Source organism: Phaenicophaeus curvirostris, chromosome 1, assembly GCF_032191515.1.
Source record: "Phaenicophaeus curvirostris isolate KB17595 chromosome 1, BPBGC_Pcur_1.0, whole genome shotgun sequence".
NCBI classification, from domain to species: domain Eukaryota; kingdom Metazoa; phylum Chordata; class Aves; order Cuculiformes; family Cuculidae; genus Phaenicophaeus; species Phaenicophaeus curvirostris.
This window is the reverse complement of record NC_091392.1, coordinates 163,972,738-163,989,215: the sequence shown is the minus strand read 5'-3', so window position 1 is coordinate 163,989,215 and position 16,478 is coordinate 163,972,738. Positions and strand designations below refer to the sequence as shown.

At 39.6% G+C, this 16,478-nt stretch overlaps 1 protein-coding gene across 23 annotated transcripts in view; it reads left to right on the top strand.

Annotated features, from left to right (window-relative positions):
- Nucleotides 1–16,478, top strand: part of DLG2 (discs large MAGUK scaffold protein 2) — a 1,047,701-nt gene that overhangs the window by 410,148 nt on the left and 621,075 nt on the right. For 14 of the 23 annotated variants that reach the window (XM_069879637.1, XM_069879594.1, XM_069879563.1 and 11 more), the window contains one exon: nucleotides 7,212–7,292. The exons of the other annotated variants lie outside the window; for them this stretch is intronic. In XM_069879637.1, the coding sequence (XP_069735738.1) occupies nucleotides 7,212–7,292 (81 nt within the window). The remainder of the gene's footprint in view (nucleotides 1–7,211; nucleotides 7,293–16,478) is intronic. 23 annotated transcript variants of the gene reach the window in all.

Below are 16,478 nucleotides of genomic sequence, written 5' to 3'. Positions count from 1 at the left end.
TTGGGATCCTGGAGCGGATAGGAGTTGGACATTAGAAAAATGATCTCCAAAATGTTACAGAAGAGCAAATATTAAAATGAAGGTAATTTAGAGCAAACAATCTGTCAGGAAAGGTGCAAAATATATTGAATTTGCTTCAGCTGAAGAGTAAAATCAGTGATCTGAAGTTCTACAGCATATTCAAGCCTGCATTATGCAAAAGAGGTTTATGTTGGTTGTTAGAAAAATCTTAAGGAAAAAAAAGTCTTTTATTTGTTTATATTTCAAGGAGGAAAAGAAATTCTACAAATTTATATATTTGTGCTTGATGATTAGCCTTACTTTATTGGAAGGTGCTTCTTTGAATGAGGTGCTCACACATATCAGTTTTGCTGTAGACAGTACAGCTGGCTGGGTAATATCTGAGAACAGACCACACTTAAGCATGAGTTTAAGAGCATGTGTTTAAGAGCTTTTCAATAAAGATTAGATTTAAGTGTGTGATCTTTTATCCCCATCATTCCTTGTCTAAATGGCTATTGAAAATACTGTTAAACCCCCTCCCAAACCACTGTTGCAAAATCAATCAGACTATGATCCATACTCAACACTTTACAATTCCAAGATGGCTCCAGTGAAGTGAAGTTGGCATCACTGATAACTCTGATTAATAGAAAGCTGAAAACATGTATATTTGCATTGCTAGAAACCATCCTTAAAGGCATTGGAGACTTGCAAATGAGAAAAGAAAAAAACATGGCAAAATAATAGGTAGAATATGAAGTCTCGGGTACTCATACTTCAGATAATTGTGTTGTATGCCTCTGATAGTAGAAAGTGGCTGTGTCGACACAGAGGTCTGTTTGCACAATCTGGCTCATGTCCTCGCTAGTTAGGTCTGGCACCTTATAGAGCAGTTTTGTCCTGGAAGGATCCAGGTAGAGTGATGCAAACCAGAGCCAAGGCTTCACCTAGCAGCTAAAAGTGAGGATAGTGAGGGTGTAGGCTGGAGTCTGTTACTCAGCCCCCTTTTTTTGGTGATATGGCCATTTCCACGGGCAGTGGTGTTACAGTATTGCAGCAGGTTGAACCCACCAGCACAGGCAGCATTTTGAACAGGGAGCAACAAAAATAAATGGGCTCACATCCATTGGACAGCAGTAGTAAATTAAAATATGTTGGACAGAAGCATTAGCTCTGGAAATCTCCAAGCTAATTATACTTCTCTGGTAACATTACCTATTAGACCTACCAATTGATTGTGAGCTTATCTAGCTGGTGCGTTTTAACCATTAATTTTGGGATGGGAATTAAAGGCATGCATTAGGGAGTTTCTTTAATGGCTGAGTTTCCCAGACAACAGAGTAATCTTTTCCTTCTGAGCCTCTCAGTAAGTGCCAGACAAGGGATGAGAAAAGTATCTTTGAAGGCTCCTGAGCACCATGGGATTAGTGAATGCTACGTAAGCATCAGTAGACTGAATTGATTTTATCCAAATCATGAATGGAGTATAATACTAGAATTAGAGATGTGATTTTGCAAGTTATATCAATATTTGGTTTTATTCATATAATTAATTGGAGGAAGAGATTGTTTATGGGATGACATTTTAGAAAACATGATTTTTCTAGAATTGCAGTGAAAAGTAATAGCTCAACAACAGAATAATCATACACTTGGTAACCCACATAAAGATCTGACATCTCTGGTCTTGTCTGATACAGGTCTCTCACTTGCTTCCTGACCTTTCTTTTACTTGTTCCCTTACTATTCCCATTCCCTCAAGCTTATCCCAAGACAGCATTAAGCAGATACTGATACTAGGACAACTAACTAGACTCAACCTTGATGCATCAATGAAGGCATTAAGCATAAGTCTACTCTGAACTCCAAAAGACTTGTTTGGACCTCGTGATACCCTTTTCCACAGTCCCTCACAAATGTTTTGTTTTCACAGAAGCAATTAGTTAACAGGATATAAAAGCAATATTGGTTTGTTTGTTTGTTTGGTTTTTTCTGGGCTTCAATCCCACTGTAGTTTTCTTTTCTCTGTCAGTTGTGTTCATTCTTATAATCCCTTAATTGTCTGTGTCTCTGTGCATTACTATATGGCTTTGTAAGTTCCAGTTTTATTGTGTCTCAAATATTTGTGTCAGTCAAATAAAATTGTACAGGGTAAGAAGTGCAGAAGCTTTAACATAGTCATAGATGGAGAATGGAGTAAAAGCATCCTTGAAGGGAAGGACTTGGGGGTTGTTGATGGATGAGAAGCTCAACAGGAGACAGCAATTTGCACTTGCAGCCCAGAAAGCCAGCCGTATCCTGGGCTGCATCAAAATAAGTGTGACCAGCAGGTTGAGCGAGGGGATTCTCCTCGTCTACTCTGCCTTACTCCTGGAGTCCTATGCTCAGTTCTGAAGTCCTTAGCAGAGGAAGGACATGGATCTGTTTGAGTGAGTCCCAAGGAGGTCCTTGATCTGAGGGACGAGGCACCTGTTGTACAAGGACAGCTGAGAGAATTGTGGTTGTTCAACATAGAGAAGACTCCAGGAAGACCTTAGGGCAGCCTTCCAGTACTGAAAGGGGTGGGCTACAGGAAAGATGAGGAGGAACTCTTTATGAGGGAGTGCAGCAGTAGTATGAGGTAATGGTTTTAAGCTGAATGAGGGGAGATTTAGATTAAATATTAGGAAGAAATTATTTCCTTTGAGGATATTGAGGCACTGGCAAAGGCTGGCCAGAGTAGTCGTGGATGCCCCATCCCTAGAGGTGTTCAGAGCCAGGCTGGATGAGGCTTTGAGCAATCTGGTCTAGTGGAAGTTGTCCCTGCCCATGGTAGGGTTGGAACTGGATGATAGCTGAGGTCCCTCCCAACCCACACTATTCTATGATTCTATCATTCTTTGATTCTATGATAGCTGCCACTCTACAAAGCCATTTTTTTTGTGGATTAGGAGTTTAAGATAGAACTGTGTTAAGAACAAACAAAAGTTGTTGCCTGTTTTCTTGAACTTTGGGACTCTACTTTTGCTTCAAACCAATAAGGCACGAGACACGGAGGCAGTCAGATCCTGACTGCAGAAATCCTAGATGCAGCCCACCATTCCAGTTCCCACTTCCAGATCAAGAATTAGAAAGGGAGGCAATCTGTAACATGGTTATTATGTAAAGCATATGCACAAACCTAAGCATTGTGCACATCAACATAATTATCCACAACTGACAATGACTGTGCTGGTGCTGAATGTAATTAACCTGCAAGCACAATCAGGAACTATTCTTGTTTCAGAAAGCCTGTGTTAAACCTGCCTACTTGTGAAATTGTGTTCAGCATTGTTTTAATTGCACCCACTGCTGATATACATTGTCAATAACAAGCATTTCTGCTGCTGTAGACAAGGGTAAAACATAAGGATGTTGCAGTGAGGCAAAGCTTGAAAGCCCTCACTTAGCTTACATGCTCAGGATTTAAACTGCTGCTGAAACTTTATGTGTCTGACTTTTTCTTATTGCATACAACATGTTCTTGGAAACCACTCCACATTTAACAGCAGTTAAACCCATCTGCTACTGCTGAATTTTCATTTCATTCACAAGCCTGTTTTAGAAGTATTTTTGGACTTATCGCCAATGTGCCATCAACTGTTTATTATTCTGTTCTAAGCTGGTAAGAAGAATGACTCAAATTTTAAAAGGAAATTGTAGCCTTCTATATATTTTTAAGCTTTTCATTGAAACTTGCCTTCCTCTTATTGTTTGATATAATTGAAATTTTTAGTTTAAAAGCAACTTTTTGAGTTCATCACCTCATGCTAAATGCTGATTTTAGTGACTTGTAATTGCACATATGCAAAATCTACAGAATTCATCTAGTACTTATTTCATCAGCATAAGGAAAAGACTTGAACTTAGTAATGTGATCACAGACACTGTTCAGTGTTTTGAACGCCCTGTAAGTGCAACAAATTTCATTGTTTTTTTTAAAACCAGTATCACAATTTTCTTTAAACATCTCTTCTCCCTGTGTTCATGTTTTATTACTGTTACTTGGCATAGGAGTACTTCAGTGCCCTCTACATAAAATTAACAGGAACTTTGTAGTTCCTTGAGCTTTTCAGATCTTCTTCATCTTATGAAAAATTTTTAAACAAAAAACTCTATTTTCATCAGCTTTCTTTGTGTGGCTGACTCTTTGTATGATACTGTATCATGTTCTTATACAAAGGTAATTTTTGTTAGACTAGGAGAATTCCTAGCATGTAGTATGTACCATCTTTCTTTCATGGTACTATATTGATCCTTCCTTAATGCACAGATTAACAGGGTTTTCCAGACAGTGATCCTCCTATAGCTATATATAAATCCTTCTAAAAGTGGAATACTTGAACACTGAAACCAGTTTGTCTCTAGGTTTCATTGAAAACTTCAACTAGTTTTTTAAAAGTGATCCCGAAGGATCACAACTGTCATGGTAGTTATTAACACTTAAGGGTTTTTATTAATTAAGAGAAGAAGATTTAGATTTTTTGTGAAATAAACCCCAAAACTTTATATTTAAACTATACATTTTTACTTAATAGTAATTGGTATCAATGGCAATGTCTATTAGCAAATAAAGACCACACTTAAAAAACAAAGATTTTTTGTTATGAGATTCAGTTGTCTATGGATATCTAGTGCTATTTTAGATGTCCTGCAAGATCTGAGATGTGCATTTGACTGTCAGAAATGAGAGAGAGACACCCATAGCTTTTTGTAGCAGCAAATGGAGAAAAAATTATACCTTACTGCATCTAATGACACAAGACAACATTATCTGGGAAATTTGATCTTGCCTTTCGGGTTGCCACAGTTGTAACATACACTATGATATGTATGAAGGTTGCTGGTTCTAAATACTTGAATACTTTATTCAAGAACCTATTTTTACAAAGAGGATTACATTCCAGCATTGTGTATAAACTTAGTGCCATTCATACAATCTTAATTTGAAAGTAAGTATGTGTGTATATATAGCCTGCTTTTAGCTGGCTATTAATAATCTAGTTCCCAATTAAAATTGCTGAAATTAATGGAGAATAATCCCATGGATGCAAGCTATGGTGTTATAGGAGGTAGGACTGGAAAGGATGCATTTCAACGTTTGGGCACTGTAGCAGTTAGAGGCTTTTTTTTTTTTTTTCACAGCAACAGATTTAAGATTATTTCTCTGGATTCTGTCTTCAGTGAAAACAACTGATCACTAACCTTCTGTAATATCCTGCTTTTGGTCTTCCCTGGGTTGTGATTTCTGTATGCCTCATCACTCTTTTTCCTCTCCTGTAGATTTCTGTTCTTTCCTATCTTAAAACGCACTGACCCCAAAATGAAACAGTTCAGCTGGTCCCAGCATCAACGATTATAGCATAATAGTTATAACTTCTGTCCTTATACACAGCATTCCTACTCTGAAGGAAGGCCATTTTGCAACAGAACCTCACCTTTGGCTCCTCTTTTGTTAATGATCTCCTCATAGATGTTCCTTACACTGTACTTTTGCATGGGATGTTTCCTCCCTCTGAGCAGTTCTTACTGCTTTGTGAGCACTTCTTCTATCTGTCTTTATGAAACTGCACATTTCTTTCCAAAAGTCTCCAGATCCAAATCCACAAACTAAACTACATCTGTGCAGAACCTTCCTGTGGTCAAAATGCCTCAGTGTAGTGGACTTGTCCATTGAATGCCTCCAAGTCATTCCTGGTAGGCTTGATCCTGGTGTGTGGGAATTCATGGTCACTCACTACACTGTTAAATGAGTTACTCCAGATTTTATCATGTTAAAAAAATCTTGTGTGTATGAGCACAACTGAATATTCAGACCTCAATTCATCCCACTTCACTGAGGTAGGAATGCATCATCCTAAGAGTGACTCAGTGCATTTGAGCCCTGAGCCATTCTCAGGAGTTTCCAGTGTCTCTAAGAACTCTGCTCCTCACTGACAGATCTAAATGCCTGATGCTTGACAGCATCAATGTAAGCCTAATTTTCTAAGAGTAACGTTACATGGGATTAGTAATCCTTTTAAGCAAAGTTAGAAGTCCCTTTTCGTTAGATTATACTTAACATTAGAAGGTATTATTATCTGAAATTTTTGATAATTATTAGCCATTCTTTATACTGACAGCATCTCAAGACTTCCCTGAAAAACTTCTTAGCCTAGTGTTTTTATGCTTGCTGGTAAAATAGACTTAATTTCACTGGTGAGACTGAAAAAAATCTAATTTTTGTTCTTTTTGTTTTTAAAATGTTGTATTCTTTGGTCACATAGAAACAAAAAGTAATATGTTACAAAGTGAGCATCAGCATCATATAAGCATCATAATGAATAAGAACTTCATGAAATGCTTTTCAGAACCTTAGGTATTAAATATTCTGTAAAAGAAAAGCTATTGGATACATAGCTACAGACATGGTAGTTTTGCCATTAATAAAAACTGGGATCCTTGCAACACAAGTCTCTCTTTTACTACAGATCTCTTCCATATTGCTGTCTGTTAAGAAGTGATGCATTTTCTACGACAGCATTGACTCATGCCTAGGCAGAAGCCTGAATTTACCACAGATATTCCATTTCCAAAACACTGAAGCCTGACATTCAGTAAAAGCAAATGTACAGTATCCTGCTGGTAAAACTTGACAAATTCATAGTGATAATCAGAGTGGGTTTTAAAATTTAGAAGGCAACAGGGTTATTTCTAATTTTAGCTAGAAAGAGGTGGATTGTCAAGAGCACGTTTATTTATTCCTTATAGCATTTTTGCTTGATTTCCTAATAATTTGTGGAGATTGGTAGATGTTGCATACTAAAAATAAATACAGTAGTACACTGTTAATTCTTGCAAAATATATGTATCCCCTGTTTGTTCTTCCTTGAAGGATCAATAGCTATTCCATAGATATTTATAGTCACTAATATGGACTCATATTTTGAATATTGTATAATATAATGCCATTTCACATTTTGTTAAAAAATCTTTGGGCAATTCATCATATAATAATACCAAATTACAGCTTGAAGGGAATAGTTGGCATGCCAGATTATTTCCCAAAGGAGTTATAGCAAAAATGAGCCCTTAGCCCCTGCAGAAAACAACCTGGGAAGCAAAAAAGCACAACTGAGCATCATATGCAAACGTAATGAAAAATCTGAATTTGGAGCGTGTCCTGAGTAGATGTCTCTATGTACTTCCAGAAAGGCCAAGAGGAAGAAAATCCCACAGGTAGAGGCCTTCAGCTGGGACCTTTTCCTGAAATGGAATGGACTAATACACAGGTGAGAGTAGTGAATTTAGCTCTGAGAAAAGTGAGGAAAGGGAACAGGTTTTGGATTGTTGCTTCATAGTTTTGCCCATTTTTCTCACCAATTCTCCCCTATGTTCAAAAGTATCTGATTCAAGCTCAAAAAACATTTGTGTGAATGCATCAGTAATTGCCAACATGTTGTGGCATTCAAGATGCCTCAGTTACGTATTGATAAAACAGAAAACATTTTAGGCTATTAAAACAATTTGGCCTCTCCTGACTTCTGACATCTGAGGAAGTCAATGATACTGCCATAGTAGTCGATGGAGATGCTCTTCCTGAATGCAATTCTTCTAACCTGTTTTGGATATCTCCTTCACATGGGTGTGGATCATGCTCTGAAAATTATTGTCTCTCTCCATTGTTTAGACATTCTCAAATAACTTAGATATAAATGTCTGGACTTTAAATATCTCATGCAATCAGGAAAACTTCACCTTTATTTTTTTAAATTTCTTTTTATTTTCTGTTGGTCTTGCAGAGATACAATCAGTGTCTGAGGTGTAACAGGCAGGATCAGCCTGGGGTGTAGGACAGGAAGACAGTATATTTGTGTTGAAAAGTGCTGCTATCATGGACCTGAAAAGCCTTACAGACAAGAACGTTGTTAAAGTTGATTTTTGTTTTTGGTTTTGTTTGTTTTTTTTTTTAATCAAAGACCTTTTTCAATAGAGTTGTCATTGAAATTAACAGTACAAAGAAACTCCAAATCATAAAAAAATGCCAGTGACGTAAGATACCAGCCTCCATAAATTTGTGTTATCAAAATATTAAGTTTAGTTTATACTGCATTTGTATTCTCAGTTTTCAGTGTGTGACCTCATGCCATTATGATAACAGATGTCTGAGAAACTTGATATTTTGGTTGTTTGCCAGCTGGGTCATTTGCAATCTCAGGAGGAAAAGAAGGCAGTCTAAGATATCAGGATAATGCGCACTAATGGGATATTTCTGGTAAAAGTAGTCTAAAGTGATACATTGTTGATGTCCAAATTGCTATACTTTGATTTCAGAGTTAACAAGACACTGGGATAAATAGAGCAGATGAAAATTCTGAGTGACCCTTGCACAGCTCTCTGCCAGCTGGACATCAGTTTATAATGGCTTAGGATATCTAGGTAATTGTCCTAAAATATAAGTGACAAAAGTATGTGGTGCTTAAGGTGACCCCCCAGAATGAATTCAGCCACAAGTATAATGGATAGGAGTTATTACAATATTTATCTGGACACTCAATTTCTGCCTCCTAAGATACTGAGAAAGGTTTAATTGAGCTTATTTTTTGGTTTATTTTGGGTGCACATAACTAATTTTTGCTGCTTTTTTATAACACCAAAAATGAAGAAGAAATGAAGCTAGTCAATCACTGTTCAATTAGTCACGTCATTTAGTCATGCAAAGATGAACAAAGACTCTGATACCTCTTCAATACTGAGTGGCACACAGTGGGAGGGAAGTGCTGCTTGCTCCTTAACAAGCCCATATGGTGGTAGGAGATCCAGCGTCCCTACTATGCAAACAGCACTGAATCTTTAAAAGAATGTTAAACAACATCTGCCAGAGATAAAATAAATAAATCAGGAGGCTCATTGCTTGATAACTTTCACCTAAGAGAGAACCTTATAAATAAAGGCTGAAGAGATCTGTTGGAATACTTTTCAAATTCTAGAGATGGAATATGAGTATCACATATAGCAGGTTAGCTATATGTGAGCCCTGGAAAATTTATTTGAAACATTAATGAAGTTTTAGCTAAGAAAGCAAGCATATGAATAAATTTAATGGTAGTTTTAAAGCAAAGCAATTATATTAGATAACCTTTATTTTGAAATGTCAATTTGCTTGATGAATGGTGTTGTTTAGGCTATTGTAAGGCATTTGATTTAAATTTACATTGTATCTGACATAACCAAATAATAGTATACATTATCCAAATAATATTCCTTAAGGACTGATTAGCTGACATCTTAAAGTACTGATCAATGAGAACGGAAATTTTAAGCGGTTGTCTTCCACAATTTAGAACTGGATGTGGACAACATTTGTCAGTATTTTCCTAAATCATTTGGAAGACAGCATGAACTCCTGGCTGTTAAGATTTGCAGATGATGCAAAGATTGCAAAAGTAGGAAAAATAAAAAAGAGGACATAGAAGTCAGAGAGACAACTCGAGTTACAGTCTAGCCTGCTAAACAGAGGCCATCCAAACAAAATTATTATTCCCTAGAAGAGGAGTATTACACAGACAGAAGGGAGCAATGTCAGTCATACACACTCAAAGAGGCACCCTTCAGTGGAAATAAGTGACACTAAGAAGGTTACAGAGGAAAGAACAGACAATTTACAGAGCTTGCACCACGAAAGTTGAATTTTAAAAGAAATCTAAAGTTAAGAATAAAGAGGTAGGTTTATTTGTGTGTGCAACAACAGGTTGAGGTTATGGAAATATCTCGCCAAGTACAAAACTACACAACATCATATAAAGAGGTCAATAGAGCCATTTTGTTCCAAGAGGAGGTGTGAATCCTCCCAAGATCAGTGATTTTTTTAGTTAATTTTCCTTACTTTATTTGCAGTCTGGCATAGCTAAATTTTGGTTTAAAAAGCGAAGTTTGGTTGAGAGCGTTTAATGTTGCTTCTGTGCTATGTAGCCATGTGCCATTGGCATCTCCGTGTTATTTGGTATAGCTGCTTGAAGACCAGGTGGTCTTGAAAATGAGATTCTCAACTTTAGCCAATTCCTGGTTTTGCATCTAGTCTCTGGAGTCATCTGGGGCAGTTTCTCCATTGCCTTGGCCTTTGTTTTCCTATCTGTAAAAAAGTAATAATATTTTCCTTTCAAGAAGTGCTTTGAGAAGGATCATACTGCCTGAAGAATGTTTGGTCTTTTTCTGGTTTACACACAATTAATTCATTATTATATAACTATTACGCTTATTCTCAGAGCAGTGAATGATATGTTCTCATAGAATAACATTCTAGCACATATAGAGGTAAAAAGAAACTGAGTACCCCTACTTTACAAGCCTACAGGTGCACTGATCAACCCCTAGAGAAAATATAATTAAAATTAGCTTTATTATTTCCCCCCATTACACCCTATTATAGTAATTCTTTTCTAGCTCCCTGCTTTGACTTGCACCTAAAATAAACTCCCTTTGCTTATTCCCATCCTGCTTACCCTGCATCATTCATTGGGAGAAAGTGACTCTCATCTCAAGTCAGGCAATGATGAAAGGGTCCATTTTTCAGCTGTGAAGTTTTAAAAACCCCACATTTCCATGCTTTTTGTTCTATTCAACAACAATATCTGTCTTTGTCTTAACATCTAAACAAAATTCAATGGCTAGGTAATTAGGGGTCTGAGACTGGTCAGATCCTGAGAACTGCTGAGCAATCATTTATGTTTGTTATAGTTCTTGTTTAACACTCAGATTGTAAACTCCCTGAAGTCTGGCCATGTTATTTTTAGCTTCTGTATTCGCCAAAAGTCTTCACCAATGGAATTCCAGTCCTTTATGACACTGAGAGGTTATAGTGATGGATATGAGGTTAATCAGAAGATGACATTCTTTGTATCATCTTAACTTTTCAACTGGTAAAAGGGACCCGAGCTCCTGTACTCTTCATTGTGATGTGAAAAATACAATAGAGATCACAGGCAGAGTCTGAGTCTCAAAACCTGATTGTATTAAAGTAGACTTTCTCTGATGTATACATCTACTTCCTTTGTGTTCTCAGGGATATATTTATTAATCAACATAGCTAATTAGGTTTTTGCCTCATGGGTTTTCAGAAAAGAGTCTTTGCTCATGCCTATATTCCCCTTATAGAATTATATCCCCTATAAAATTATCAACTCACTCATTTCTCTGTGAAGAATTTTTGTGCTGGATATATTGCATGGGTATTAGGAGGTCTAATTTTGCCTTCAGTATGCTCTCATTATTTATGATTACTCATGAGTAGCAGAGGAGTTAAAGGTGCTCTTTATAAATACATTTTCCCTTTCCTTATGGTGCCATTTGATGTTCTCTTATGGTCTCTCTCATGGACTTTGTCAGATGTTGCTCAGGCAGTCAAGCTTATCACCACCATAGAACCACAGAATGGTTTGGGCTGGAAGGGACCTTAAAGATCATCCACTTCTAACCTCTTGTAATGGGTAGGATCATTTTCCATTTGATCAGGTTGCTTATAGCCTCATCCAACCTGGTCTTGAACACCTCCAGTGGTGAGGCATCCACAACTTCTCTGAGGAACCTGTTCCAGTGCCTCACAAATGTAGTTGACTTTCCAGCCTCACAAACTGAGCAGAAGCATTTTGTTCCTCTTACACTGAGGCAAATTAAATTTCCAGAGGGCAGACTTTGATCTCTTCAGCAGGCTGGTTGGTGAAGTCTCATGGGAGACAGTACTCAAGGGCAAGGGAGCCCAGGAGGGCTGGGAGCTCTTCAAAAGTGTGGTCCTAGCAGCTCAGGAGAAAGCCATCCCCGTGGTCCGGAAAAAAAGCCGGCAGGGGAGAAAGCCAGCTTGGTTGAATAGAGAGATCTTGAGGGATATCAAGAAGAAGAGAAATGTTTATGGCCTCTGGAAGAAGGGACAGGCCTCTTGGGTGGACTACAGGAGGGAAGTGAGATTGTGTAGGGAAAAAATCAGAAGGGCTAAGGCTCAGCTAGAAATTGGATTGGCCAAGTCAGTGAAAGAAAACAAAAAATCTTTCCACAAATATATAAATAATAAAAGGCGGACTAGGGAGACCATACAGTCCCTATTGGACACAGAAGGAACAACAGTAACAGGGGATGAGGAAAAGGCTGAGGTACTTAATGCCTTCTTTGCCTCAGTCTTTAGTCGTAAGGAGGGTCGTTCCGTCTGTGTACTAACCCAGGAGCTAGAGGAGCATAATGAGGCTCCCGTGATCCAAGAGGAGGTGGTCAGAGCCTTGCTAGCCCGACTGGACAGTCACAAGTCTATGGGGCTGGACGGGATTCACCCTAGGGTACTGAAGGAGCTGGCGGATGTGCTGGCCAAACCCCTTTCCATAATCTTCCAACAGTCCTGGAAGACTGGGGAAGTCCCACTGGACTGGAGGCTGGCTGATGTTGTGCCCATCTACAAGAAGGGTCACAGGGAGGACCCAGGAAACTACAGGGCTGTCAGTCTGACCTCAGTGCCAGGGAAAGTCATGGAGCAGGTGATCTTGAGTGCTATCATGAAGCACATGCAAGAGAACCGGGTGATCAGGCCCAGTCAACACGGGTTCACAAAAGGCAGGTCTTGCCAGACTAACCTGATTGCCTTCTATGACAAAGTGACTCGGCTGCTGGATGAGGGAAAGGCTGTGGATGTGGTCTTCCTGGACTTCAGCAAAGACTTTGACACAGTTTCTCACAGCGTTCTGCTTGAGAAACTGTCAGCCTCTGGCCTGGACAGGCGCACACTCTCCTGGGTGGAAAACTGGTTGGCTGGCCGGGCCCAGAGAGTGGTGGTAAATGGTGTGAAATCCAGCTGGAGGCCAGTGACAAGTGGGGTTCCCCAGGGCTCGGTGCTGGGTCCAGCCCTGTTCAATGTCTTCATCAATGATCTGGATGAAGGCATCGAGTGCACCCCTAGCAAGTTTGCGGACGACACTAAGCTGGGTGGAAGTGTCGATCTGCTGGAGGGTCGGGAGGCTCTGCAAAGGGATCTGAACAGGCTGGACCGCTGGGCAGAGTCCAATGGCATGAGGTTTAACAAGGCCAAATGCCGGGTCCTGCACTTGGGGCACAACAACCCTATGCAGTGCTACAGACTAGGAGAAGTCTGTCTAGAAAGCTGCCTGGAGGAGAGGGACCTGGGGGTGTTGGTTGACAGCCGACTGAATATGAGCCAGCAGTGTGCCCAGGTGGCCAAGAAGGCCAATGGCATCTTGGCTTGTATCAGAAACGACGTGACCAGCAGGTCCAGGGAGGTTATCCTCCCTCTGTACTCAGCACTGGTGAGACCGCTCCTCGAATCCTGTGTTCAGTTCTGGGCCCCTCACCACAAGAAGGATGTTGAGGCTCTGGAACGAGTCCAGAGAAGAGCAACAAAGCTGGTGAAAGGGCTGGAGAACAGGCCTTATGAGGAGCGGCTGAGAGAGCTGGGGTTGTTTAGCCTGGAGAAGAGGAGGCTGAGGGGAGACCCCATTGCTCTCTACAACTACCTGAAAGGACGTTGTAGAGAGGAGGGTGCTGGCCTCTTCTCCCAAGTGACAGGGGACAGGACAAGAGGGAATGGCCTCAAGCTCCACCAGGGGAGGTTTAGGCTAGACGTTAGGAAAAAATTCTTTACAGAAAGGGTCATTGGGCACTGGAACAGGCTGCCCAGGGAGGTGGTTGAGTCACCTTCCCTGGAGGTGTTTAAGGCACGGGTGGATGAGGTGCTGAGGGATATGGTTTAGTGTTTGATGGGAACGGTTGGACTCGATGATCCGGTGGGTCTCTTCCAACCTGGTTATTCTGTGATTCTGTGAAATGATAAAACTTCAAACATTAAAGTGAGTCCAAGATATTGCCCACGGTTTGTAGACGAAAAAATATTTATTAAGGTAGTTGATGTCTGAGCAAATTTATTACTAAAGACCTTTCTTCTGGCTTGAATGCTACTGAAAGTTATCTTTGTTGTTAAGAAAACAGAAATATTCATAGTAAAAAGGGACAATATTTGTGGGCAATTCTGTCCAAGTGGAAGTCTTTAAATTGTTTGGTGTCATCTATTAACAATCATCGCTGATATTTCTTGTAGTAATAGAAAATAATTAGGTGAATGGTCTGTAGTGGCCCCTGCAGACACATTTTATCTGAAATGATTTATTTCTGTATTCCGCTTCCCTGCATAGAAGATCATTCACTAGAGCTTCCCATTACCAAAACTGAACCGTAGAGTCTTAAATGATCTTACATATCCTTTGCAATCAGCAGCAAGTTAACTGCTGTTTTTAATCCTCAGTTAAATAATCCTCACATACTCCCCTCCATAGGTTGAATATTAATAATGTAATAATAATGTAAAAGAACAGTGAATGTATAGATAGTAGTTTTGCTCAACAAAGGTAAGGAAAACAGTAGTAACATCGATATTCTGTATTGCTTACCCATGTTATACAGCCTAAAGTGAGTGCTGGAGCTTGAAATGAGTTTTTAAACTAGTTATTCTTGATTTATTTACTTATTTTTTCACTCCAATGTTGTAATGCAGCATGAGTTGTTTAACTTACAGCAGCAAAATTATTCAGGGTTAAATGTTGCAGAGCCAATGGAGAGGTGGTTCTGTTTTTAATTGATGCTGTGACCTACATTGTTCCCCAAGGCACTGCAGACATTTTTCAGAGAAGTCTCCTGTTAATTATAATTGTACTCTGTGGTGCTGGGTCAGTTGTCATTTCTATTACATAAACTTTAAAAAGTAGAGGGGTTTGGTTCTATTATGTTAAATCATATTAGGTAAAGATTTTCCATTGAGACTGGTATCTCAGATATAACTATTTTCTGAGATGATGGTGGCTTCAGTCTTACAATCAGTTCTGTACAAAATCCTGTAAATTTGAGGGCTTCAAGAGGTACCTGTATAGCTGTGTGGCTGCTGAAGGCACTTCCTGCATTCTTAAGAAACAAAGACAAAAGTGCTGAATATTTGCACCAGCTTAAATTCTCATAGCCTCCTGGGGAGTAAATGTGTGGTCTTGACCATCAACTAACCCTGGTTTCTGGAGTAAATCCTAACCTCATTGTACTGCTGAGCATGTTCCATATTTCCACACAGAAGAGACCATGTCCATTCCTGTATCCTGTGCTCCCTATAGCATCTACCTCATGGAAACAGTGAGATGTAATTTGAGTGAATGGTGCCTTATATTAGTGTAAAGAAGTCATCCATTTCTAAGGAAGAAGAAAGCTTTTCCTCATCCCTAGCTAGAAAAACTTAAGAGTTGCTGAGCTTTAATTATAGAACCTCTGCATTCCCATCCTTACACAGATAAGCTTATGTGGTCATGTTATAGTGTCAGACTGTTCTTAACATCCTTGAGAGGTTTCTTTCACCCTCATGACAGACATAATATTTTTATTGCTGCTTTTTTTTTTTAATATCAGTTTACTCTAGATGAGACTAAAGCACACTTAGCTCTATTATATATCATAGAATCACAGAATCATAGAATAACCAGGTTGGAAGAGACCCACCGGATCATTGAGTCCAACCATTCCTATCAAACACTAAACCATGCCCCTCAGCACCTCGTCCACCCATGCCTTAAACACCTCCAGGGAAGGTGACTCAACCACCTCCCTGGGCAGCCCGTTCCAGTGCCCAAGGACCCTTTCTGTGAAGAATTTTTTCCTAATGTCCAGCCTAAATATCCCCTGGTGGAGCTTGAGGCCATTCCCTCTTGTCCTGTCCCCTGCCACTTGGGAGAAGAGGCCAGCACCCTCCTCTCTACAACGTCCTTTCAGGTAGTTGTAGAGAGCAATGGGGTCTCCCCTCAGCCTCCTCTTCTCCAGGCTAAACAACCCCAGCTCTCTCAGCTGCTCCTCGTAAGACCTGTTCTCCAGCCCCCTCACCAGCTTGGTTGCTCTTCTCTGGACTCGTTCCAGAGCCTCAACATCCTTCTTATGGTGAGGGGCCCAGAACTGAACACAGGATTCCAGGAGCGGTTTCACCAGTGCCGAGTACAGAGGGAGAATAACCTCCCTGGACCTGCTGGTCACGTCGTTTCTGATACAAGCCAAGATGCCATTGGCCTTCTTGGCCACCTGGGCACAGTGCTGGCTCATATTCAGTCGGTTGTCAACCAACACCCCCAGGTCCCTCTCCTCCAGGCAGCTTTCTAGACAAATATGTTTACCTCAAACATCTAGGGTTTATATAAATACAGAAATTAGTCATAATTCAATTTTTACCTCAAGGTACAATAGTTATTACGATGGAAAAACCTTTCTCAAATAGAAGTATGTTATACCTTAAAGTGCACTCCTATATACCTTTACTTTACATTGATGCCTGTGGCCTCAGTAAACTCTCCTACTTAATTCTGTAATTTACTCAATCTCCAGCTAAGGGATTGAAAATATTTTCCTCTTTGCTTCATACTAGCAAATCTCTATCAGTTCAGAAAAGCAAAAAGAATGTTGTGAAA